Below are 22633 nucleotides of genomic sequence, written 5' to 3'. Positions count from 1 at the left end.
AGCCAATGATTGAACTACCAACACATGCCAGACTTACCGACTTACTCTCTTCACCAGAGCTTTGTTGCTCCCAAATAAAAGCCTTCGGTGATCAATGATTGAGCCGTCGCTGGTGACGGCTTCACACGGCTTGAGCGGCACAGTGCAAGACGGCTAGATCTGCCGTTTTCCCAAGATGGCACAAAGCCGTCAGCCCACTCAGAGCTGTGCAAGCCATCCTCCTTCGGCACCATACCGAGAGCATCCGTTCTGGCCATTGCTGTCTGTCATGATCCCTTCACGCACGTCGTCTTGAGACAACGAGCCTACGAAACCTCCAGACATCCAAAACGGCCTCTTTGTCCATCTCAATCAATATATTAATTGACATATTGCGCTGTGTCCAATCTTAAGCCAGCGCATATTATTTGTTGCCAATTCGAAACTTGATTCTATCTGAAGGCGGTTCTGAATCAACCTTGAAAATACGGCATCAGAAAATATGGTAGAATGTAGGGTAAGGTCACTGACACCTGATCCTCAGGCTAAGTCTCTTAAGCCATACATCCACCTACAGTGTAATGCACGCTGTTCGAACCCCAATCCTCGGGTGTCTTGATATGTGCATCATAGCAAGATGCATTTGACCGTACCTCATGTTCATCTGAAGATGCGGTTCCATATATTCCCTGTCTAAAGACATCGGTCAGTCACTGACTCATGCACGAGATGGTCTCATTCGATGCCTTACCTCGAGAACTTCGCTCGTTATGAAGGCTGCCAGCAAGTCACCGCAGAAACATATCTGGATGAGGATTTTTGGGCCTTGAGTCTACAGGTATAACTATACCCCATCCTGGACAATGTTGCATTGACCCTGTTCCTCTGAAGAATGCACGGTATGCTTCGTCTTAAGATGATACCTAGGTATGGTCGTCACTCTGCTTTCCGAACCAAGTTATGAAGTCATCTTCAGACCAAGCCTGCCAATTCGTTGCCAGGTGTTCATTCTTCTTGGGCTGGCTGCAGAAGGTCATGAGGTTCAGATGTTTGTTATCAAGAGCCGTGGAAGCAACAACGACTGGGGAACACTGATGGTGAATCCCTCTACTCTGAAGCTATGACTGTGAGTCTGATGCGAATGTCGAGTATTAACTCCATTGCTGTTTTCGGAACCTCTTCTTTCAACTTTGATGGTAATCCTCACCAGAAGATTTGTTGGATGATGGCAGGATCTTGATGCGGTAAAATACGAGCATATATTTGTGCATCTCTTGTAGTATGGAATTGCCAAGCACTGCCTGATGTCAGACTCAGTGCCATCTGCTGTTAAAATACCGAGATAGCGCCACCGTAACCATACTAAAGTTCCTGGAGTATCTGAAGACAGGCACCTTTGTGAATCCAACCATAACATCGTGCATCTCGAGTCTTAAGATCTACACATGGTCTGCTGACTTCAGTACAGCCAACGCCAGACACCAAACCCACACATCCGAAGCTTGAGATCGGGATACAAATACGTCTTGAGATTGCTCTTGGGCTAAGATGGCCATGGCGATTGTTATCTGGGTAACAAAGGGAACCATCATAAGATGCAGCTATAAGACATCTTTGGGGCAGCGCAGAAGCCTGCGAACGTCTCGACAGTGTCTTGCATTGGTCTGGAGACACCCCCCGAGGCAGAATGAGATCGAGTGATCTGGCATGGCTTAAGACCCATTCCCAAGGTTCATGCTATGTATGGACCACCCCAGCTTCCTCTACATTATACAGCAGCTGGATCTATGCATCTAGGATGTCGCATGGAACTAACGGCCGGGTAGGCTTAAGACCCGCACCAGACCAGCATGCCATCATGATCTTCAGATTGCATGAGCACTCTGGAATGGTGTTTCCATTTGCATGCAATGATAATATGGTGCATCCAAGGGCAGTAGTGGTTTCTATGCTCATCTTCTCATCTTGTGCTCAGAGTCAGATAGTATACAAATTGAGTGTGGAAGAAACGTACTTACTGCCATATGCTTGTCTTATCCATTGCCAAACTCGAGTGTCTTCAGTCAAGACCCCTCATCCATCTGCGTCAAGAATCAAGATCCTGCGCAAGCTCATTCTTGTCTTAAGGCAGTGCCCTGGAGACCCTGACTATCAGCTATGTATTTCTGCCACCCTTTCTGTTTGCGTAATCACAATCCGGCCGCTGGAAGGTCTGCAGTATGTACCTGCTTTATCCGCTTCATTAAATCTTTTGAACCTGCAATAATATTCAGCACCAGTCGATCTCAAAGGCCTACGCACTGCTAACCCTCGTGTGGCGATATTCTCTCGTTTCAGACCAAGACTGAGCCCACTAATGCCACTTTCCAGCCTAGCCTATATACGAAGAGCATCAGTCGTAGGCCCACAAATTGGTCTGAACAGCACACCTTATTATTTTAGCGTCCAAGTCACCATATTGCGACAGTTGGGCAATACCTCGATTTCGCACTTGAGAGATGGAACAAACTGGACATCAGCAACACACCTTGGGGTTAGATAACTGGCAGTAAATAAGTTGATGGCGCATCTTCAGACCCAGAACTCGCTGGTGTGACTTCAGACGGTTGAGAAGTGGGGCTTTTATTCTGCCAAAGCCTTCAGACCAAGCCTTGACGGCGTCAGTATCGGTCTTAAGATTATGAGGTCAGCCCATGAACATCATCACATCTACCTACCTCTTCACCGTTATCACCTATGAAGCTGCGCGTTGCAGTGACCAAGCCGATGACGTTTAGTGTACCGACTCCAGCTTCATATCTTAAGACCAGAACCAGTTTGGTATGTAACTTCAGACAGATCCTTAATCAGGTGCACAATCTCAAGATGCTGCCTGTTTATTTGCCTCTTGCGTCTTCAGACAGGTCTCAAGCATCAACAATCTGTCTTCAGACAACTAGGGGGAATAGCCAAGAGTATGATATATTATTTGCACGCGTATGGTACATTTTACTAGGACTGACATCAGCAAGGCTATACATTTCCATGAAAATAATCTTACAATTGATGATACAGTTGTAATGCACGTGCAAGAACTTTAATGGCTCGTTAGTTCCAACAGACACCATCTGACACAAACCAGGTACTCACATCGACGCAATATATGCCTTTCAAGCAAGGTACGAGATGCCATCTCAAGAGTACCTTTCAACTATGACGTGATGGGTGTCAGCAAGCAATCACTTTGTATGTAAAATCCTCCTACATTTGATGAAAGACCTGAATTCAGAGCAGCATGCAAGAATTCTAACATTTCGTTAGCTCCCAGAGACGTAATCAGACAGATAAAAGAAACTCACACTGATGTAAGACATGTCGTTCAAGGAAAGCACAAGACACCGTTTCGAGAGCTTCAGTGACCTTGGGAGCCTCATGGCACAGTTTGAGGGATTTTCTCCACTGCGTCTGGTTCTCACACTTGAAATCTCCACCAAGATATCTGGTGACCCGATGTTGGTACCAAGATTCTGCATCCACACTCCAAAAGCCGACATCCAGGCCACAACCTTTCCACGCCATGGGTTTGGGAAACCAAGATACATCCTCCGTCAACTGCACTCGATGATCAGTTTGGCTTTGGCCCTTGTCCTCCCATTCCACCTTGTAGACGCCACAGATGATATCGATTTGATCATCGGTCAGTATCTCATCCCACAGCTCATCGCTGTCTGCCATGTGATGAACACCCCCAATCTGCGTTACTCTCCTGGAGGGACCACTAAGAAGGAATTCCTCATATCCTTCGGGCTCCACCTCCAGAGCTAACCGCCAGATCAGCCTGCCATGTTTCAAAGCTGCCCACAGGATTTCATTGCTCCCAAACAGCTCACGTCGCCTTCGAACATAGCTCTGGAAATCCCCCAAGTCAGGCTGAAAACCCTTTGTTCGATAGGGGATGCACTCCGCTGCTCTGACAAAAGTCCTCGCTGGTTTGGAATGACCTCGAATTCGTTTGCAAGTGGACAGTCTTATGCCCCAGTTGCACAGGGACATGGTCATTTCATCTAAAGTGTACGCACTTTTTTGACGAAGACCCAACATGACGGTAGCTGCTCGCTCGAAAACCAATTCATAATCGGGCTCCTTGTCATGAGACATGCTATACAGGATTTCATCCGAACGACTGAGGGTGATTTTTGTCACTTTGAAGCCGGGAATGAGCGCCTTCACGAGGAAATCCGGGTTGGAAGGGTGGAAATCTGTCCACTCCACTGGCAGGCGTGTCGAAGTCCCTCGACTCAAAAGTCCCTCCAGACATCCAGCAAGTACCTTGTCGCTCACCCGTTCGCTACCCATCCTTGCTGCATTTCGACAAGATATGGCCCTCAAACACTTTGCTACCTTCTGGGTTTCAACCGTAGTCAGCGTTGAGTCAGGCGACGGAGGGAAGTGGATTCCATGATACCAGGATAGTACAAATTCCACAGTGTGCATTCTAATCGGATCTGGCACCAAATCTGCTCCACCACAAGAAGCAAGTCAGCGCCCTACCTCCTCCCAGTCTGGTTCTTCCCTGCTCTGGGCTCCACCCCGTCCTTCAACCTCATTGCCGCATTCGAAAGATACAGTTGGTGATTCATTGTTCTCACCAAGCGCCATGTCATCATCCTCATCCTCATCATCGCTGTCATCTCTCACTGTCGGGTCGAATTCCTTGTTCAAGTCCCACTCGTTGCAGAAGCTGTCGTATCGCTGCTGAGTGTCGCGATACTCTATCCAGACGTCCTCGACCCACCCACAGAAAACGTGCCTCCGACGCAGATACCCTTTGTCCTCGTCAAACTCCCACCTAAAGACAGCAGCGCCCTTCGAGCCCGGTACCATCTGCTTGAGAGCATGTTCCTCTCTTTGGAGGCAAGCTTGTCAGCTCTCCTCCGACTCCTTCTCCATCATCTGCGTGTTCTTTGTTTCACGATGTAAGAAAAAGTCCTGCCAAGTCTCACGCAGGCACTGTCCATGGTGCTTCTCTGTCTTGTCGACAGGTTCGTAGACGATTTTGGGACCTTTCTGAGGTGGTAAGGGTGGGGGAGGTGCCATCCATTCAATCTGCATAGGTTCTGGCAGCAGATCATGGTCGGCACCCCAGGCTGGTGCCCTGTGGCTGTTGCCCCATGTTCTTCCCTCCTGAAATGGTGATGGACCAGGCATTGCTTGAGTTTCATGGTGAGAGCGTTCACCCTGATGAAGCCAAGAATCCTCTGGCAGGTCTCGTAGGCCTATTGTAATCCTCGATGCTGGCTGGGGCGCGGTTGGCGCAACTTCCGCTTGTTCAGCTTCCTGGATTTCCTGGTCCGTTGGCCTATATCCATCAAGGCCTGTATACGCCAACCCTGGACTCATCCCCCAGCTAATCCACAGCAGTATATGTCCCCGAATCATAGGCGCAACTGCTGGAGCAAACTTGCACCTATTGGCATCCACGAACAGGCCGACACACTCCATACTCTGACCCTCACCACCGTTGGGCTCGAGAACCCCATAGCCCTCCCCGTCGCGGGCTACCCATGTCTCCTTTAGCAGATCTGTCATATGCCGACCAAAGTGCGGGAGAATGACCTCATCCCAGAAGTTGCAGTGGCATGCTGCGTTGTATGCGACTTCTGCCATGACCAACATGAAGGCAGCTCTGGAATTCATGATCTTCCCCCCCAACGTCTTGTCTTTGCGTTCACCGCCTGCGTAACCGTAATGCATGGGGTCCGGCCAGGCGAAAAGTGGCCTTCTGGAGTCCAAGTCAGACATAGCAGAACATGAAAACTGCCTTAATCGCAACAGTACCAACTCCAGTTCCCACCACTCATGGAAAATGTCGTCGCGGAGGTACCATTTTGGTCCCTTACATTCTAGTGGCACACTCCCCCATGTGTAATTCAAGCACTGTAAGAGCCGACATCAGCAGGCTGCGTAGGTGTCAGAAGGCAGGAATGCTTGATAGGGGATTGAGTTGTGCACCCAGGATCGCGCGAGATAGATTTTTGGGTCGTGGGGGAAGCCTTCTGCAGGATCTGGCACTTGCTCTGGGATGGGAGGGAGAGTCTTGGTCCCTAAGAGAAGGAAGTCTCCATCATCCTTAGTCCTCACTACCTTATGGATGGGTTCACCGTGTCTATATGTCAACTTGATGCCCAGTAAATGTACTGTGTGACATACTCACCTTTGGGCGTGAGCATCCGGCTCGGACATGCTAACACCAGCATGGGAAGACATAGTACGAGAATCTGGAGGGGCCGTCAGCCTTCTGCTTTCTCAACCTGGCTTGTACACATGCACACCTCTTGGACAGGGCTTAGAGATATCCCAGACAATGATGCAAACCCTGTCAAAGTGAAACCCTAACAGAAATTTTTGCCAGACACTTCAATGCCACCAGAGTGGGCAGAAACCCTGTTAAAGCAAAACCCTAACAGAAGTATTCACAAGACACTTGAATGGTACCAAAGTGGGACCCTGGTTCGTTCAAGTGCTCTTGTCCCGTGCTGAAAGAGATGGCGAAGTCATCTCCAAGTCCCATTGAATATTAAAACCCCGAAGCCTTGCGATCCAAACAAGTGCAACATCCACAACTAGCTTCTGCTCTCCTGTCGTTCTCACACACTGACACCCAGCTGTTATTTCATGGCAGCAGGGTTTTGAGCTCAGATGGTCAGACATTACCTGTTCATTTCATGGTGGGGGATGTCCATCATCTTATGGTGGGCTAGGATTCAGCTGTTATTTCATGACGACAATCCTACCACAGACAGAGCCGAGTGCCATCTCGATTCTTGGGCGCCTAGGACACAGCTGTTATTTCACGATGGCAGTCCTACCACAGACAGAGTCCAGTACTATGTCGAATCTGATAATAAAACGGCCTGTTCTTTGAGGATGTGCTCCGGCACCAACACTGGTGATTCTCCTCGAGCCTCTAACTTGGCTATCACCGCTCAATTTCACATCATAATCATCTCATCAAGATAAAAGTTATAGCTGCCACTGTCGAGATCAGTGGCATCAAAACTCTCCATCAAAAGACTTCATACCGACAGTGAGGCATTTCCCTGATGATAGGGTGATATCCCCCAAACCATGCGTTTGCCTGTTCAGCAGATGACATGTTGAACCTCCACCTTAGCTTCCCATCGCGCCTGACTGTCATCAACTCTGAAAAGCGTGAAGGGAGGCACCACTTGCGACAAAACTTGTTGGTTTCCTTGTGGGATTTAGCATGCCAGGTCTCTACGACCATCCCTGTCTTGTTATAGTAAGTATCTCCTTGCTTCCAGGCATGGCACAGTAGCTGACAATTGTTATCGTAGAAGATGTAGCTGGGGAGACAGTTGGGGTACCTAGATGTCGGGAACATAACCTTGAGGAAATCCTGTTGAGTTTTCAGTCTTGTTGGTCTGAGCAACTGGGATGGAGCTTACATTGCACGCTGTTAAGGATTCGGCATTATAGAAAGTGCAGCGGGATATGATGACGCCGCAAGGGTGCACGAACAGTTGCTCATTGTGCATCCATTTACAGTTCAACCTTCCAACTACAGCGTTCAAGGCCTTGGGTGCATGCAACAGAGCACCGAACAGAGCCTCCACCTGCGCAGTTCGGGAAGGCGTTGTTGCTGCCTCTGTAGGGGTGATCATGGGCATTGTGGACTCACCCCCTTCTGCCTCACTGCGCGGACGCCGCAGATATCGTGCGATCAGCTCCTTCATGCCCTTCTGCATATGCCGGTGCAGTTCAGCCTCTCGTTCGCAGTGAGCAGGTGTTGTGCAGGCAAGAGACTTGTTGTGCTTCTCGGGAGGTTCTTTGCAGCCTGCGACAAAGCACTTGTTGTTTCGGTCGCTATGTGAGGGACAAAACCGATCCTTTGGAGTAGCCAATAACTCCTTGCATATGCCCTCAATGGAGCAGCACGTATGGCCCATGGTGACGCCGTCCATGGTCCCAGCATCCAGACTATCTGCGCTGGCCAGTCAGTCGCTAATTCAGTGCTGCAGAGCATTGTGAGACCTACATAACTTTCCATCTGGCCCACAAATTAGGTGCATGCATATCTTGCAGCGATGTGCCCAGTGTTCCTGTCCGGTGCCAACCATGTGAATGTTGTGCTTCTCTAACGCTTCAGTCAGACGATCCCATTGCTGTCCTCCATGGGGTACAGACAATCTGGAATGTTGATTGAAGTGATCCAACAGCAGACCATGCAGGAAGAACACATCATATACCATCTCTCCCGTCATGATGGCATGGTACTTAAGGTTGTTGGGAACATTCATTGTGGCTGCTGCGATGCCTTGATTGTACCACTGTGCTATGCCACTCACCGAGGCGCTTTGATCTTAAGTTGGAGGGTATAAGTGCTGCGGAAAATAGGGACATACTGGAGAGTGGCCATGAGCTCACGGAAGGTCTCAACCAGTCTGACCTCCATGAACACAGTCTCTTCCACCTTGAGTATCTTGGATATCTCGTCATAATATAATCGCCTAGCTTCAGGACACTGGGCATCTTGAACCTGATAATTTGCGTTGAAACGAGTCTTACATTCTAGGGATGGGCCTGTAAGTCTCTCAGCGACATCAGATACACCGGTGTGACTGACTGCGACAATAGTAGCTCTTCACGAATATAGGCAAAACCCCGCGCGTCAAGGTATACATTCATGCTTCTGTGACACCATCGCCCTTCAGCGGTCTGTTGTCGCAACAAGTCAGCGGCTGGTTGGGAATGCGCATAGCCCCTGATCATAGTGTAAACCATCGAGCTTCACCTCCGATGAAAAAGTTCATACCAACTTTATGATCCACTCCATGCCGCCAAAAGTGATCGTCATCTGCAGGTGTATTCCGGGCTGGTATGAGGTACACAAGCGGACGAAACTTCAACCAGCAATCAGCAACTACTGATTTTGAGAGATTAAGTGCTGTTGCAAGGAACTTGAGCTCGTTGTTCTGAAGGTGCTCCTCAGACTGGTCGAAAGTTGTGGGTGCGATTCGACGAATGAGGCGCAAAAATTGGAACAGTTGGTTCCAGCTCAATTGGCGACCCAGTTCAGAGTCCTCTGGAAGTATCTCCGTCAGGCGGGCAAAGATGTATGCTGCCAGCACTGGCTGTGGCACAGCCATGAAGGTAACGTCCTGTCAACTCAGTGAAGTTTTCGCTGTCTTACATAAGCTCTCTAGGGGTCTAACTTATGGATCACATTTAGTGCGGGTGAGTGATAGTAGGTCTACACGACTGTTCACATCTTTAATTTATTCTAGACCTTCTGGCTGCTTGCTATAGCACAGTGGAAAGTCGGTGTCGCCAAGCTTCAGCCCGTGTCGGACCGTCAGCTCTCCAAAGAGACGATCCAATTGCCTCTTGACCTCATTGGTGCTATGCGCCTTGGGCTTCTTGCCGCGTTTTCCTGGCTTCGTCCTCTTAGGAAAGCTACACTCGACCTTTAGACGCACTAGCACATTGTCGACACTGCGCCCGTGCATGTGCTGCCCGATGTACTTCATTGCTGTCAACCAGCTCCGGCCGGCATTAAAGAAGCTCATCCAATCGTCGACTATGATTTGGATGTCGTGGTCCTCTATTGAAAAAATTGAGGCAGCCCAGAACATCTGAGCAAATGCAATGCACCCTTTGGCATGAGGTCTGCTCCAGACACCTGCCCGACGTAGGTATGCTTTAAAAGGTCCCACATATCCTTTCCCAGCATCAGTGTGTCCTGCAGAGGTAATGCCTGTTTATCTGGGCGGTCCCATATTGCCTGCAGCTCATGCCGCTCCTTGTAACAGGAATCGTGTAGAGCCTCTGCGACTTTTGCTGCCCGCACTGAATCCTCCGGTTTGACCTGTCGAAAATCTTTAGTGGTGGGAGTGCGCAAGGTGAATGAAACTGCTACCTTCTTCCTGGGCCGGTCCCCATCAGCCGTCAAATGTTGGCATCGCTTCTGTCCCTTTGATGGATTAGTCACAGGCTTCCCACCTGACCTGTCTGCTGAAGAGCATGCGATGGATGGTTCCACAGCACACATAGCATCCTTGGATAGTTTGGGCAGTTTTTTGGCAGGTGCGACACCCTTCTTTTTCTCCAAAGAGTTCATGTGGGAATTTTGATCGACACTGCTGGGTTGCGGTCGTTCTCCCACCTTGCCTGGGCGCCTGTCATTGCCCTGCTCCAATGCTGAGTTGGGTTGCACTTGGGTATCTGGCAAAGGTGCTGCACCATTCACCCTCTTCTGTCCCCGAGTCAGTGGAACTGATGATAAGCATGACTTGGGGATATACCAAATCGAGCTCTCCTCGGCATGCATCAGCTGCAACCCATGATTAGACCAACTCCACAAGTGAACAGGTATGTAATCCTCACTTTGAAATGTGACTGATCTACACCTATTAACTCTTTGCCTTTGATTTCTTTGTCACAGCAGCAAACAACTTCACAGCGTAAGTTGCCTATACCCACCTCGGTCATAGTGATTGGAACACTGGCAAAGGGCTTTTGATCAGATGGGATTTTGTGAACTCCCTTCGGGGTGACCAGTTCGTTCTGTTCTGGATAAAGGTGCCCAATGTACAGTTGCAAATCTGGCGTCTGCAGGTCAACTCGAACGGCAGACCCCAGCCCTACACAGGTGAGAAACCATGGATATAGAGTGGAAGGCAACAACTGACTAGCTACAGCCAGCATTTCCAGCAATCGTCTTAAGACCGTGACGGTGCTGATATAGACCAGTCCAGCGTGGGCGGTCCATGCTCGAAAGACAGCAGTTTGTGATTGCTTTTGGACATGGATAGTGACTGCAGCGATGTGAGCGAGACATTGGGTAGGTGCAGAAACAAATACTGCTAATATGAGCTCGCATGGGATTGTCATTCTCCCAGTTGATCTGTGGATTCCTCACTGCAGGTGACATATAATATTGCGTCGTTTCAGATTGAGATATGGCATCCCACTGGATGATGTGGTGAGATTGATAAGGGACACAGGCAAGAGAAAGAGCCCACCGGAAAGTACTCCCTTGGCCTCAGGTTCTCAAATTCCGACAAGGGTTTGCATTGAAATTGCATGTACAGCAGCGAATGTTGTTCATCATCATCAAGAGGAAGCCATACAGTGGAGTTCTTCCGAAACCTTGGCGGAGGCTCAAATCGGAGAATTTGGTCATCATCGAACGTGCCCATTCCTATGAACACGAACTCTTGCCGGTTCTTATCAACCTTCAAGGCAGTCATCATGACCGGATGGTCAGCTATAGGGTGGTTTGTGATCGCACCAAAGAACACTGGCAAAAGCAAGGAACGTACTCAAGGGTGTGGGTAACTTAAGAGCTGAGGAATGGGAAGTCCAACTTATGATGTGGTGCATCGAGACATAGAAATGCCCGCCAAGGAAAGTCCAATGACTTGGTAGCACCGGTATGCAATATGAAACGATTTTGTTGTCCTGTATCCAACAAAGCCAAGCTGTGGGGAGCGTTAGTATGGGAGATGTGCGGTAGATTAGGAATTGGATCTGCAGCACCTTCAAAGATGTGGTTCTTGTTATAAACCTGGTCCAAGAGCTGGCAGAGGTGAATGCAACTTGTACGGAGGGGCTGACTGTTGAGGGAGGCGACCAGATGAGGAGAGATTACCCATGCTGGCAGGTCTTCAGTTATCTTTTGAAAATGCGATGAGATGGTCTGGGTCAGCCCGATGTCATACTTGAGCAAAGCTGTGGGTCTCCCCTTTACAATGAAGCAAGCAACACAGGGACCTTCATCAGTCTCATTGACTGGCACATCAACATTCTTCCAAGCATACTGGGGCAGCCGACACCCCTTGCTGTCAATGCAACCCAGATAGAGTTTTCGGCCGTTCACCCCAGGCAGGAAGACACCAAGTTGGTGAGTATCTATACGATGATTTGTCAGGCAGAGACAATATACTGGTGGCAAAGCTGACCATCTGAAGGGGGAACAACACTGCTCAATCCTCTTAAGACCCAAAGTCCCGAGAGATAACATATGCCATTCTCTATGCACCAGTCTGGGGAAAGGTTGAGCTTGTGGTGGGTTATCTCGTCAGATTGGATATCTCATATGCTCAATGTCACTAGATCATCTTCAGTGGCATCCTGTATGCAAACATTAAAGCACCAACCATGAAATTTGCTTTTTGTTATGCTGTGGGGAGGAACTACTCGCAGCTCTGCATCAGTCTGTTGCAATGGAAGGATGAACCATCCGCTATCATACATCTCTGGCCCGATGAATGCGATCTGCAGGTCGGTTAACAGCGCAATGTCAGCAAGTGTGATGCCATACCTTGGCATGGTCACGTCTGACCCGCTGTTTTTCAAGCCATCTTCGACTGAAGATTTTGAAGCAAAGGCTTAGCTGATAGCCTGCAGTTTCGTAGATCCTTTGAACAGGCACCCACACAGGCAGTGAGCCATCTGGGTGACTGCATGCTTCTAGGTTGAAGGTTGCATCATCCAGGTTGGCCCAACCCCAGGCAATCAATCGATTGTGAGGGTGGGAAAGCGATGCTGTGGTCAGATGGATGGCGACGAATTCTTCATCTACAGCGAAATGTCAGGAAGCAGCAGTTTGAGCAGTAAAAGCTTGTACCAGAGAGGGGTGCCGGAATTGACCACTTGGCCAATGCCACGAAATCCAACACTTGCTGGAGTCTGATATAAGTTTGCCCATGGAGGATCTTGATGCCCCGAGGGAATATTGGCATGGCCAAGGCTTGGATACCCTCCTGAGTACTGCGAGACACAACAACTGTAGCTAGTATGTAAGGGTCTTTTCATGGCTTACCGTAAGTACCACACATTACCTGAAATGACTGAATCTGATGCCGGCTCGGCATTAGACTGATACCGCTGAAGTTCATCGTCAGACTCGCTACTGTCACTTTCGTCAGAGTCCGTTTCTTCCTGTTGGTCACTCAATGAAGTCTCCGTACAACTGGAGTCCTCCTCGCTGCTTTCTGACATTTGATCATCGCTGAACCCCTCTTCCAAGCCACTGGTCTGGGTGGCTGATGTCTCATCACTGCCACCATCTGGATCTTCCAATGGGATTTCGTCTATGAGAGGTGTGGTTGGAGTCAGAACAGGAGGAGTGAAGTCTAAAGGCATGGTGGTGACTGATTGGATGGAAGGGGTAGGCACCATGGGCTTTTGGATGGGTTCTCTGGCTTTGGAAGAGGTGCTGACCAGTTGGCGATGCAATTTGTACAGATATTGGTGCAGGTCAATGAACAGTGGCGGTGCTGTGTCCGGAGAAGTTTTATCATGGGTGATTGCGGCAGGTTTGCTCTGTGCTGTGTGAGCCTCGACATCGGCAGAAGGTTGGCAGCTTGTAGACGTGGATGAAGGCTCAACCATTTGAACTTGGCCTGATTCGGGTGGTCTATGCCCAGGTGCATCATGTATGAAGTCTCCGCCTGCCAAATTGAAGTCTGGCAACAGGAATGGGGAGTCAAGGGCAAATGGTTTGCTCTCCCATTCTTGCAGGATGGCATCAAAGTCCATGATCGAATCTGGCTGGGTGTGAGGTTCGGCAAGCAGGTCCTGGGGCAGAAACGGGCCTTCTTCACTTGGTGGAGGCATAATACCTTGGGAACATGGCGAACTTCCAGGGAGAGCATCAATTTGGTAAGTTGCAAGCATGTCATCTGGGTGATTGAATGGCTCCTCAGTCACTACCATAGGGATGTCTGTCTCCATCAACATAGGCATTGGAATAATTGGCTCGACCGCCAATGAGGCTAGTTCTTGAACTGGTGACAATGGTTCGATGGGCCCAGCGACCTCAAGTATGTCAGGATAATCATGCGAGCATGGTGTTTTGATGGCAGAGAGATCATCAAGGGACTGCCTTCGACACCTGCTGGTGGAGTTATTATATCGACCAAGACTGGGCAGAAGGGAGTTCCTTCTAGAGAGGCAGGCCATGTCTGGCAGTGAAAGGACCTTGGGAATATGGTCATGTTGGCTGGCTGATGGGCCAGCACCATCCATGGTATCGGGTCGTCTAATTGGAGGTCGGCGTCCAAAACATTTGGGTTTGTAGAAGCATACCCTGATTGGGCCGGAGCTTGCCTGAGGAGTCGGAACCAATCCGATGATTGCATACGATTTTTTTATAGCAAACAACTTTTTAGGAGGAGTGATGATCACGGGTTGTGGGGGTGTGAGAACAGGTTGCGAGGTTGGGGAGGGGTTTAAGGGCTGAGATAGTTCTTGCTCAGATTGTGGCGGGGTGGTGGCCAGTGAGGAGAGAGAGGATTCAGGACTTATGGACAGCTGCTTGATGAACATCAGTACTAATGCATCCAATAAGCACCATCAACCACTCACCCCCCATGGCCGATAGCTTGGATACTTCTGTAAGAAGTCAGCCAGAGCGAGCATGACTTGATCCATTTTGTAGCGAGCTGGATGAGCAAGAGCTCTCCAGTCGATGCACAGATGCCACACTTTTTCAATAAGCAGTTCCGAATCTTTGCAGGGGAATTTTAGAGCACTTCGAGACCTTTTGTGCAGCATGGCTGCGACGAGAAACTGGCATGGATTGAGTACAAGCAACGTCGAACAGATGTACACATACCCTCAACTTCGGAGGTGGAATTGACCTCAGGAAATCTTGGTCAGAGATCATTGGTTCGTAGAAAGCAGTAGGTATGAATGTGTGGGTTGTTTTTCAGAATAAAAAAAGGTTTGGTGCGACTGCAGCAGAATTATATTGACAGATTATTGGTCAGCAACATATGAACTAGGAAAACTGCTTATTCTCATCTTCAGATGGTGCCAAGTGTTAACTATGTCAAACAGGCAGACTTCAGACTAACTTCGGGATGCTTGCGAATCAGAACTGATGCAAGAGAGGGTTACCAATCAGATGATAGCTTGCAACAAAATGTGTGACTTCAGATGTATTGTGCATGGTCACCCAGTTGTCTTCAGCTATAGCGCTTTGTGGACTTCAGATGAACATACAATGATAAAAGTGATTGTTTGTGCTATCCAAACAATCATATCTTTTTGCTCTTGTAACTTGCTGGATGCCAGGTGTTCCTTTGTGCCCTCATTGCGGTGTTCATAATCTGAATCTGCCTACGGTGAGCAACGGCACCTTTGACCGGGACAACAAAGGAAGATACTACGTCAAGGTAAGGTTTCTAATCATCGTTGGATGGCCATACTCAATAATAATTTGCTCAGTGTCCTGGTTTTACCACACCGAAAGAGAGAGCGGCGGGTTGCCCTCAAACGTGCAAATTTTTTTGCTGGGTATCTAAGGAGAAAGCAGAGCATGCAATTTTTCAGTATCCTGAGTGGGAGGTCCACGATTTCATCCGACGCCAGAAGCATTCCAACAGCAGAATCGACTCCGACGACGGTTGGCCTAGCTTCCTTCCTGACCTGTCAGAGTCCAGCTTTACTTTCAAGACAGTTGAAGGAATGGATTCATTGAGCAGAGCACCTAACAAGAGGCAACACTGCAAACTCGAGTCATGCAATGCGATCGCACATAAGGCATGCCAACTCTGCAAAACGCACTGCCTCCAAGATCTTTCGTTCGTTTGCCCGGCGCATGGACCACCTGCAAGGCCCTGTAAAGGAGCTGGGTGCAAAGAGATTGTGGACACATACTGCGGGCTCTGTAAAGCTCACTGCGTCAGTGATCTTTCATTTATCTGTGGAGGCCATGGATATCCCAATCTCGCCATGCAACCGTGCAAGACAGTCGGTTCGGCCGCCATGAATCTCAACAGTTTGGAGTGCATCCCATCTTTGGCAGCACCTGACTTTGCTCAGGATGCACCTGTCGGCATTGAGAATTGCACTCAGTTCTCACGTCAGATCAATTCAGCGTGGGGAGAGCAGCTGGTGAGCGATCGCAAGTTTGTGGTTGAAACGCTGGCAGGAGGTAAGGCTCCTGGGACTGGGGACCGAGGATGGGAGGCAGGAGTGACTGAGCACGCCAAGCGAAGAGACCAGATACTGAGTGAGAAGGAACGAGCCATCCAGCTAACGCTGTTTTACAAGGTGTGTACTGCTATAACCCATGTAGCTATGCTCTCCCTGACCTGATGTGATCTGTTAGGATGGCATTGATCCAGAGGTCTTCCAACTGTTTGTGGATTTGAAAGACTGGCCGTTTTGTTTTCCATCACACTTCTCCATGATCAGTAAGATCTGCAGCGTTTCTGAAAAGGATTTGGCCCTTTTCCAGCGATATGAGGATGGGCATTGGATCAACTATGACCAAAAGATCTGCATTCATCACGATGAACACCTGATATTGCGATTGCCAGGTGTCAGACAGTGCACCGGTTTTGAGGGGAAAAAACGTTCACGTACGCCATCCATATCTGGAGAGAGTGCGGCTACAGATCAGCCTAGCCCAATGAAGACTCTGCGCTCATTGAAGGGACTTGCAATACCCTCTTCCAGTCTGTAGGTGATGATGTTACTATCTTCAACAGTGGGGCTGATGAGGTATGCGCTATCTAGGCCACCGAGCCCAGTTAAAGCTCTTACGGCTGGGGTGCAAGTTATCGATATTGATTCCAACAAAGACAATGATGATGAGGTCATCTTGATACCAAGGTAGGTCTTTGCTGATCTCTTCATGAGACATCTGTCTTGAATAGGTTTACAGGCCATCTGGTTTAGCAGAAGCAGCATGCTCACTTCCTGCTGCGACAAATCGCTCCCTTGCAAATGCTGCATCCAGTCGTAGCAGAGAAAATGGTTGGCCGTTCATGTGGGCGATTGATCAGCATGAGTGCTTTGCTCAAGTGGAGGCTCTAGTTGGAAAAAAGGATATTAAAGTGAGAGAGGCGTTTCTAGAGGTTGTACCTGTAAGCATGTGCCTTCTTCATCTGAGACCAGTCTAATATGGGTGTATGAACAGCAAGTGACTCGATGGGTAGAAGCGACGTGGAACCGGCATTATAGCGCATGGAGGCACATTAAAAACAATCCTCAACTTTGCCGTCAGTTTTTGAAGGCGATAGATGCAGGGAGAAGCGACCAGGATGGTAAATGGGCGCCATTTGTCGCAAAGAAAGGGGACTAGTCTTCAGATGGAACATATTTACAACATGTTAGTCTTAAGGATGTGAGATTCATGGAGAGCTTAAGATGAGTAATAGTCAGTGCAGTAAATGTGCCCCATTTGTCTCAAAGAAAGGTGGCCGATCTTCAGATTGTATATTGAAAACATGTCGTTCTTAAGACGTATTATAATACAATAATAAATTTTGGACAATGACAAAGTGGCCTTAAGGCCTCGTGAAATCTTAGCATCAAGTTCAATACAATGTGCCATTACAAGGTGAGCAGTGTATGCACAGAAAGGGTTTGAAGACTGGCTTGCTGATTGAAAAGCTTGAGCAATTATCTACCTCCCAAATACACTTTGAGTATACATGACTTACACACATATAGATTTATTCCATGAGCGTAAGATAAGAATTCAATTACCTGAAGGTAAAAATTCAGCACACATGAATGCCTTAAGATCTGCCAGAACATCACACCTTGAGGCATCAGGCACACAGATCTGAAGACCAACAATCAAAATTCAAGGCATCAGGCCAAGACTCTAGTAAAAGTCAATGCATACAGATGAATACCCAAGGCCCACCAGAACATCAGATCTTAAGACGTGAGGTACATACCTAGATACAACCGATCTGAAGACCAGCAATCAAGCTGGTAAACAAACTTGAGACATCAGGCTAATACTCAAACAAAAAGCTGTAAGGTAAAAAGTCAATGCATATGGGATGGATACCCCAAGGCCAGCCAGAGCATCATATCTTAAGACGTCAGGTGCATACCCATATGCAACAGATCTGAAGACAATCAAGCTGGTGAACAAAAGCTATTGGATTACATCCTGCATAATACAACAATACTATGGTACCGGTTCCAAAATTTCATTCAAGGTTGATAGAAGGCTGAGGCCCATCTCCCACCGTGTTGCCCTGCGCTTCTGCATATCTGCATGCGCAGCAGGATCCTGCACAGCCATCTCTTTTTCGGTGCGAAAGCCATTATCTACCCAGCATAGAATTCCACCAGCAAGAAATTGCGTAAAGGAGGTATGGCTGTCACCATCTGCAGGAGCCGTGTTGGAGTGAGTGAATGTGGCTGAAGGGATAAATATTGTAGCCCCATGCGGAAATTGAATAAACAGTTTGAGCTCTCAAAGAATGAGGTGTGCTCCCCAACGGTGGTCAAAGTGACCTAAGGCTGTGATGGCACACCATCCATATGGGCAATTGAGAATGTCCCGGTGTTTGAAGGTCCAAACATTGCCACCAAAATTAAAAGCAGCGCAGGGAAAGATAGAGCATGGGAAGTTGGGGCGAAGGTGTGGTAGTCTATCATACATTGCAGCGAGATGCTCTTCATAATGGCGATGAAGCCACGGGGCCCAGAGGTTGTAGGACGCTGCCATCTGAAGATTAGAAATGCAGATTGGAGAATGTTTTTAAAAACATACCACTTGCATACGTTGCCATTCGCACAACCGCTTCACTCCCTACAAGGCGATTGACGATGGCAGCTAAAACACCATTGTGGAGGCGGGAGGGTACCTTTTGCCCCTTGCCATAAGAAATACCAACGTTGACTGCAGGAAAGGCCCCTTGGCGATGATGGGAGAACCTATGGAAATTCGCAGCTGCTCCCTCCCATAGGATCTCATCATGAGCATCCATGCAGGCTGCAGAATAGCTTGGATCGCACGGCTGACCCGCCATGACAGCCACAATGCGCCCCCTCCTATCGACAATAGGCCTAGGATTGCTGTGGTTTGAAGTGAGGAAATGGAGAACAGATTGAGAATGCCGCACTTACAAGCCCTCCCATGGGATCTCCGAAAAGCCAAGTGCCAGCAGATCATTCACCGAATACTGCCTTTCAGCATCGGGGGCCTTGAAATTTAGCGTGGAATAGGCGCCTTTGGCCGACGGGAGTGCTTCGGTGGCAAGTTCAGTATAAATGGGTTCCACGGTTGTGCAAATGAGAGAGAGGGTGCAACTGGATGGGCGATGGCCCTCCAGCTCGTATTTTTTGGCTCTCGCTCTGCGCCTTTTTCTATGCCACTGCGATGCAGAGCTGCTCTCAGCATCAGACGCTTCCCCACTGCCCTCAGACTCAGACTCGCACGTGCGCTTCGCATTTGAGCTCGAAGGCAAAGGCAGCAGAGGGGTGGGATCGCAATCAGGCATCATATGGATGTCGTCGAGCTCATCGAGGTCATCCTCTGACGAATGGGTGTTTTCTAGGTCCATGGCATCTCGAAAAAGGCTGCTGGCATCAATATCCACGTGGACGGGGGAGATGAGAAGCTCAGTTATTGTAGCAGGGCCAAGGCTTGGGGCAGGGGTGGGGTTGAATACACGCCCAGAGCGTGTGGAGCGCAAAACCCACAGCATGGCATTCGCCGTGAAATTCCCAGCCTATCTTGGTGGTCTCTCTCCCTAAAGCCCATGTAAAAGAGGGTAAGAAAAAGCACATTCAGGGAAGGGTGGGGAAGCGGCTTACCTGCCTCACAGACAAGGGGTATTTATGATGCACCCTGGATGCAGGAACGAGAGGGTTAGCAAGGCCTGTACATGGTATAGACGTGCTTGACGCGTCAGATGTGCCTAGAAAGCACCTCAGCACCTTGCATTGGACCCAGGGGTGATTCCGTGCACAAGGGGCCCAGCCACTTTCTTGGTGCGTCTGACAACGGTAAGCATGAGTACGAAAGGCACTCACCAAGAATCAAGAAGCAACGCAGTAGGCGGCACAGGTAGCGCATGATGAAGGCCGTGACCCTTGGTGGTGGGGGTGAAACGCGCAGCCATCCAGCAGCGAAAGCCGTTGGAGCAGCGGCGGTACGCCGCGATGTCAGACTCAGAGCTGGAGGAAGCAAATTGATGGCGACTGTACCGCTATCCAATAGTGAGAACAGTTGGAACAGTGGCAGGAAAGGCGTTGTCGTACAGCTGAGTAGCAGTGGGAACCGCTGGTGTAGCTGCAAGGCAAAAAAAGAAACGCGAGCGAGCATTATATAAGTATTGAATCGGAGATCGAAATATGGTTGATTCTCACCATGTGATAAATATGCGACGCATGTGAACGTGTCTTAAGACTACCTACTAGGGCTGTCTTAAGGCACATTATTTATCATATTTATTCTTTTGAGGAGTAAAATATTGTTTACATTATTTGCTAAAATAAAAGGAATATTTTAATATTTAAGCAAAATGGAAACACTTTTTTTATTTAATGGACTTAATAAACATTGTCATGGTGACGTCAGTAGTCACTTATTGGCGGTCCGATGTCATGTGACACTCGGAGTTCCTACAACAGATGACATCTCCAATCATGATTACCTGGCCTGGACAATTACCGGCATCTGCACTGCCACAGGGATCCTCAGGTTCAACTTTTTAGGATCCTGTGTGCACAGGACGGAGAATTTTGTGGTAGGATGAATGAAGTATTCGGGTTCATTTTTTTCTTGATTTTGTGGCTTCGACGTAGAGAGTCAAGCGCTATCAGTGCATGCGGCCCGAACTCGGTAACTTGAAAGAATTGACATGAATAGTAGGACTCAAGAGTCGATGGCAGTGCGTGAACTTGTTCTTCATTCGCTCATCACCCTTTTCTTTAGTTCTATTAGCTATGTTCCGCTCCCAAGCAAAAATTGAAGTCTTGGTCATTGCGAGTCCCTCTCGATCAATTTGTCGATCATGCAGACCCCTTGAACAGCGACAGATTTTTGCCAGGTACCTCAGTAGTTTTGTGCGGAATTGATACATGGAGATTGATATCCTAATAGACATGTTTTAACCTGCTATATCCTGGAAGCGTCTGTGTTGCCAACGATCCAAGGTTCGATCGTACCCAGGCCATCACATCGACCTCAACAGCAATATGATCGTTCTGGTTGTGTAATTTATTTCCTCAGAAATAGACTGGTGGTTTCATTGCCTTGGTGATCTGGTGTGGATGTATCGAGATAAGTAGATTTGTCTGGCAATAACAGAATATGGATGGACAATGATAACTAAAGGCGAGAAAGGCATGTAAGCAAATACCAGCCAGAAAGGGAATGAAGTCATCCAATTCCAGACCTGTCTTACAGCTAGCATCGAATTAAGATGAAAGAGGGAGACACCAGCTCAGGGCTTATCTGCATAATGACGGAAAGGCGACAGTAGCATGGCTTATGGGTAAGAAAACATGAAGAAAATAATAGAGGCTGTGTAAAGAATGCGCTGGGCCAGTAATAATGAAGTGTACAGAAGAGCTCGACATTGCCCAACACCCTGGACAACTGCACAGCCGCATTTGTACATAATGACAGATGGCCTGCTATGAGTCAAACATCGAAATTGTTGCCATAATCTTGATGACCGGCAAAGAGACGAAGAAAAGGAAGTTTTATCACCCAATGACCTGGAGGTCTCAATCATGAACGAGACGTGCCGTGGGAAAGATGAGCTGAGTGTAAAAATTGACGACGAAGGGCTTGGCTTGGCGGAGGTTGCAAATGAAGTTTCTGGCTGTGTGGTTGCTTGCCGCACTGAGTCAGAATTTGTGTTGCTGGTGCCTCGCAAGAATTTGAGGATGGTATGGCATGCTGGAAATAAATAGTGTTGGACAGCCTATCCCGCTACAGGTAGATGCAGAGGTGAATATAGTGGCTGTGTCTGGTTAACAAAGAAAAACTTGTCGAGCGAGGTCCTGGAAGCCGGCAGTGTGGCAGACACTTGTAGATCAATTCTGGGCTGGGCTGTACAACTATACTTTTGATTATTGAACTGATCGGTGGCCCTGAGAATGTGTTCATGTAGGACCAAGAAACACAAGTCGACGTTTTGCCAAGTCCATCTGGATTCCGGGCGTCGCTACAGGACCACTGTATCTGCATGTCTTCCACGAGGCCATGCCCTCTGGAAAAACTTATAAAGCTTTCAAGGAGCCACTGTTATTAGTTTGACATACGTTCATCGAAAATGCCTCGTTGGTCGCAGCATGCTGAGGTGTGTATGGGTTTTGGTTACTCGTGACATCGCTGATGCCTTTGTTTTTCTTTGGGCAGGATTCATTTCGCCTTCCGGAAGGCTTTCGAAGGATAGGGTACGATGCAGATACGATGCAGTATACATTTACGGACAAGCACGGGAAGTTGTACCGGGGTGCGCCTGGGGAGGAGTATGGAACATTGACGCCAGTCAGTTTCTCTGCGTCGACGGATAGGCCTGGAGCCTTTTCAGGTGCGCTGACTTTTTTGTTTCGTCTTTCGTGTTAATAATTATGCGTATTCCCAGAGGGCGAGAATCCGAAGGTGACCGACTCGTCTGCAACTAGTGCCTGTGGGCCTGCTCCAAAGTTGACATTCAGCGACTTCCTCCCTCCATCTGCTATGACGTCTGCCTTGTCGCCCCCCGACCAAAATTTACCTGCAACCCCGCCAAAGGCACACTTTAACGGTGGGATGTGGACTGCTCTTCCCAAAATGGGGGGCATCATGCAGAGCCTCCGTTGAACCATCACTTCTGTGTATACCAATACTGGCAAGGGATCCACTTCCACCAGGACTGCAGCTCATGGTTCT

The 22633-nt window shown here is 48.6% G+C and overlaps 6 protein-coding genes across 6 annotated transcripts; 2 read left to right on the top strand and 4 right to left on the bottom strand.

The window, feature by feature from the left end:
- Nucleotides 1-3411: 3411 nt before the first annotated feature.
- Nucleotides 3412-3672, bottom strand: EV420DRAFT_1249687 (uncharacterized protein; the record flags this gene model as incomplete). Its single annotated transcript, XM_060466714.1, has 1 exon — nucleotides 3412-3672. A coding segment is annotated over one exon (261 nt), but the record flags the coding sequence as incomplete, so codon positions are not given.
- A 3352-nt stretch (nucleotides 3673-7024) lies between these two features.
- EV420DRAFT_1267553 (uncharacterized protein) lies at nucleotides 7025-8663 on the bottom strand (the record flags this gene model as incomplete). The annotated part of the gene is made up of 5 exons (XM_060467395.1): nucleotides 7025-7378; nucleotides 7428-7959; nucleotides 8014-8334; nucleotides 8385-8550; nucleotides 8606-8663. 5 exons carry the CDS (start codon nucleotides 8661-8663, stop codon nucleotides 7025-7027), a joined length of 1431 nt encoding a protein of 476 aa, XP_060332518.1.
- Nucleotides 8664-9257: 594 nt separating this feature from the next.
- Nucleotides 9258-14653, bottom strand: EV420DRAFT_1641022 (uncharacterized protein; the record flags this gene model as incomplete). Its single annotated transcript, XM_060477180.1, has 16 exons — nucleotides 9258-9583; nucleotides 9634-9847; nucleotides 9899-10312; nucleotides 10366-10622; nucleotides 10671-10796; nucleotides 10843-10951; nucleotides 11004-11248; nucleotides 11304-11462; nucleotides 11521-11892; nucleotides 11943-12074; nucleotides 12141-12258; nucleotides 12305-12561; nucleotides 12611-12769; nucleotides 12825-14301; nucleotides 14353-14556; nucleotides 14603-14653. 16 exons carry the CDS (start codon nucleotides 14651-14653, stop codon nucleotides 9258-9260), a joined length of 4620 nt encoding a protein of 1539 aa, XP_060332517.1.
- Nucleotides 14654-15723: 1070 nt separating this feature from the next.
- EV420DRAFT_1478256 (uncharacterized protein) lies at nucleotides 15724-17080 on the top strand (the record flags this gene model as incomplete). The annotated part of the gene is made up of 5 exons (XM_060469474.1): nucleotides 15724-16044; nucleotides 16103-16455; nucleotides 16513-16608; nucleotides 16661-16862; nucleotides 16916-17080. 5 exons carry the CDS (start codon nucleotides 15724-15726, stop codon nucleotides 17078-17080), a joined length of 1137 nt encoding a protein of 378 aa, XP_060332516.1.
- A 796-nt stretch (nucleotides 17081-17876) lies between these two features.
- On the bottom strand, nucleotides 17877-18469 carry EV420DRAFT_1670725 (uncharacterized protein; the record flags this gene model as incomplete). Its single annotated transcript, XM_060479055.1, has 3 exons — nucleotides 17877-18066; nucleotides 18088-18213; nucleotides 18241-18469. 3 exons carry the CDS (start codon nucleotides 18467-18469, stop codon nucleotides 17924-17926), a joined length of 498 nt encoding a protein of 165 aa, XP_060332515.1. The 3' UTR covers nucleotides 17877-17923.
- Nucleotides 18470-22011: 3542 nt separating this feature from the next.
- On the top strand, nucleotides 22012-22564 carry EV420DRAFT_1670721 (uncharacterized protein; the record flags this gene model as incomplete). Its single annotated transcript, XM_060479054.1, has 3 exons — nucleotides 22012-22058; nucleotides 22118-22292; nucleotides 22347-22564. The coding sequence occupies exons 1-3, from the start codon at nucleotides 22032-22034 to the stop codon at nucleotides 22562-22564; spliced, it is 420 nt and encodes a 139-aa protein (XP_060332514.1). The 5' UTR covers nucleotides 22012-22031.
- Between the last annotated feature and the right edge of the window lie 69 nt (nucleotides 22565-22633).

Source organism: Desarmillaria tabescens, assembly GCF_030435595.1.
Source record: "Desarmillaria tabescens strain CCBAS 213 chromosome Unknown EV420scaffold_12, whole genome shotgun sequence".
Taxonomy (NCBI): Eukaryota; Fungi; Basidiomycota; class Agaricomycetes; order Agaricales; family Physalacriaceae; genus Desarmillaria; species Desarmillaria tabescens.
This window is presented reverse-complemented; position numbering and strand designations above follow the sequence as displayed.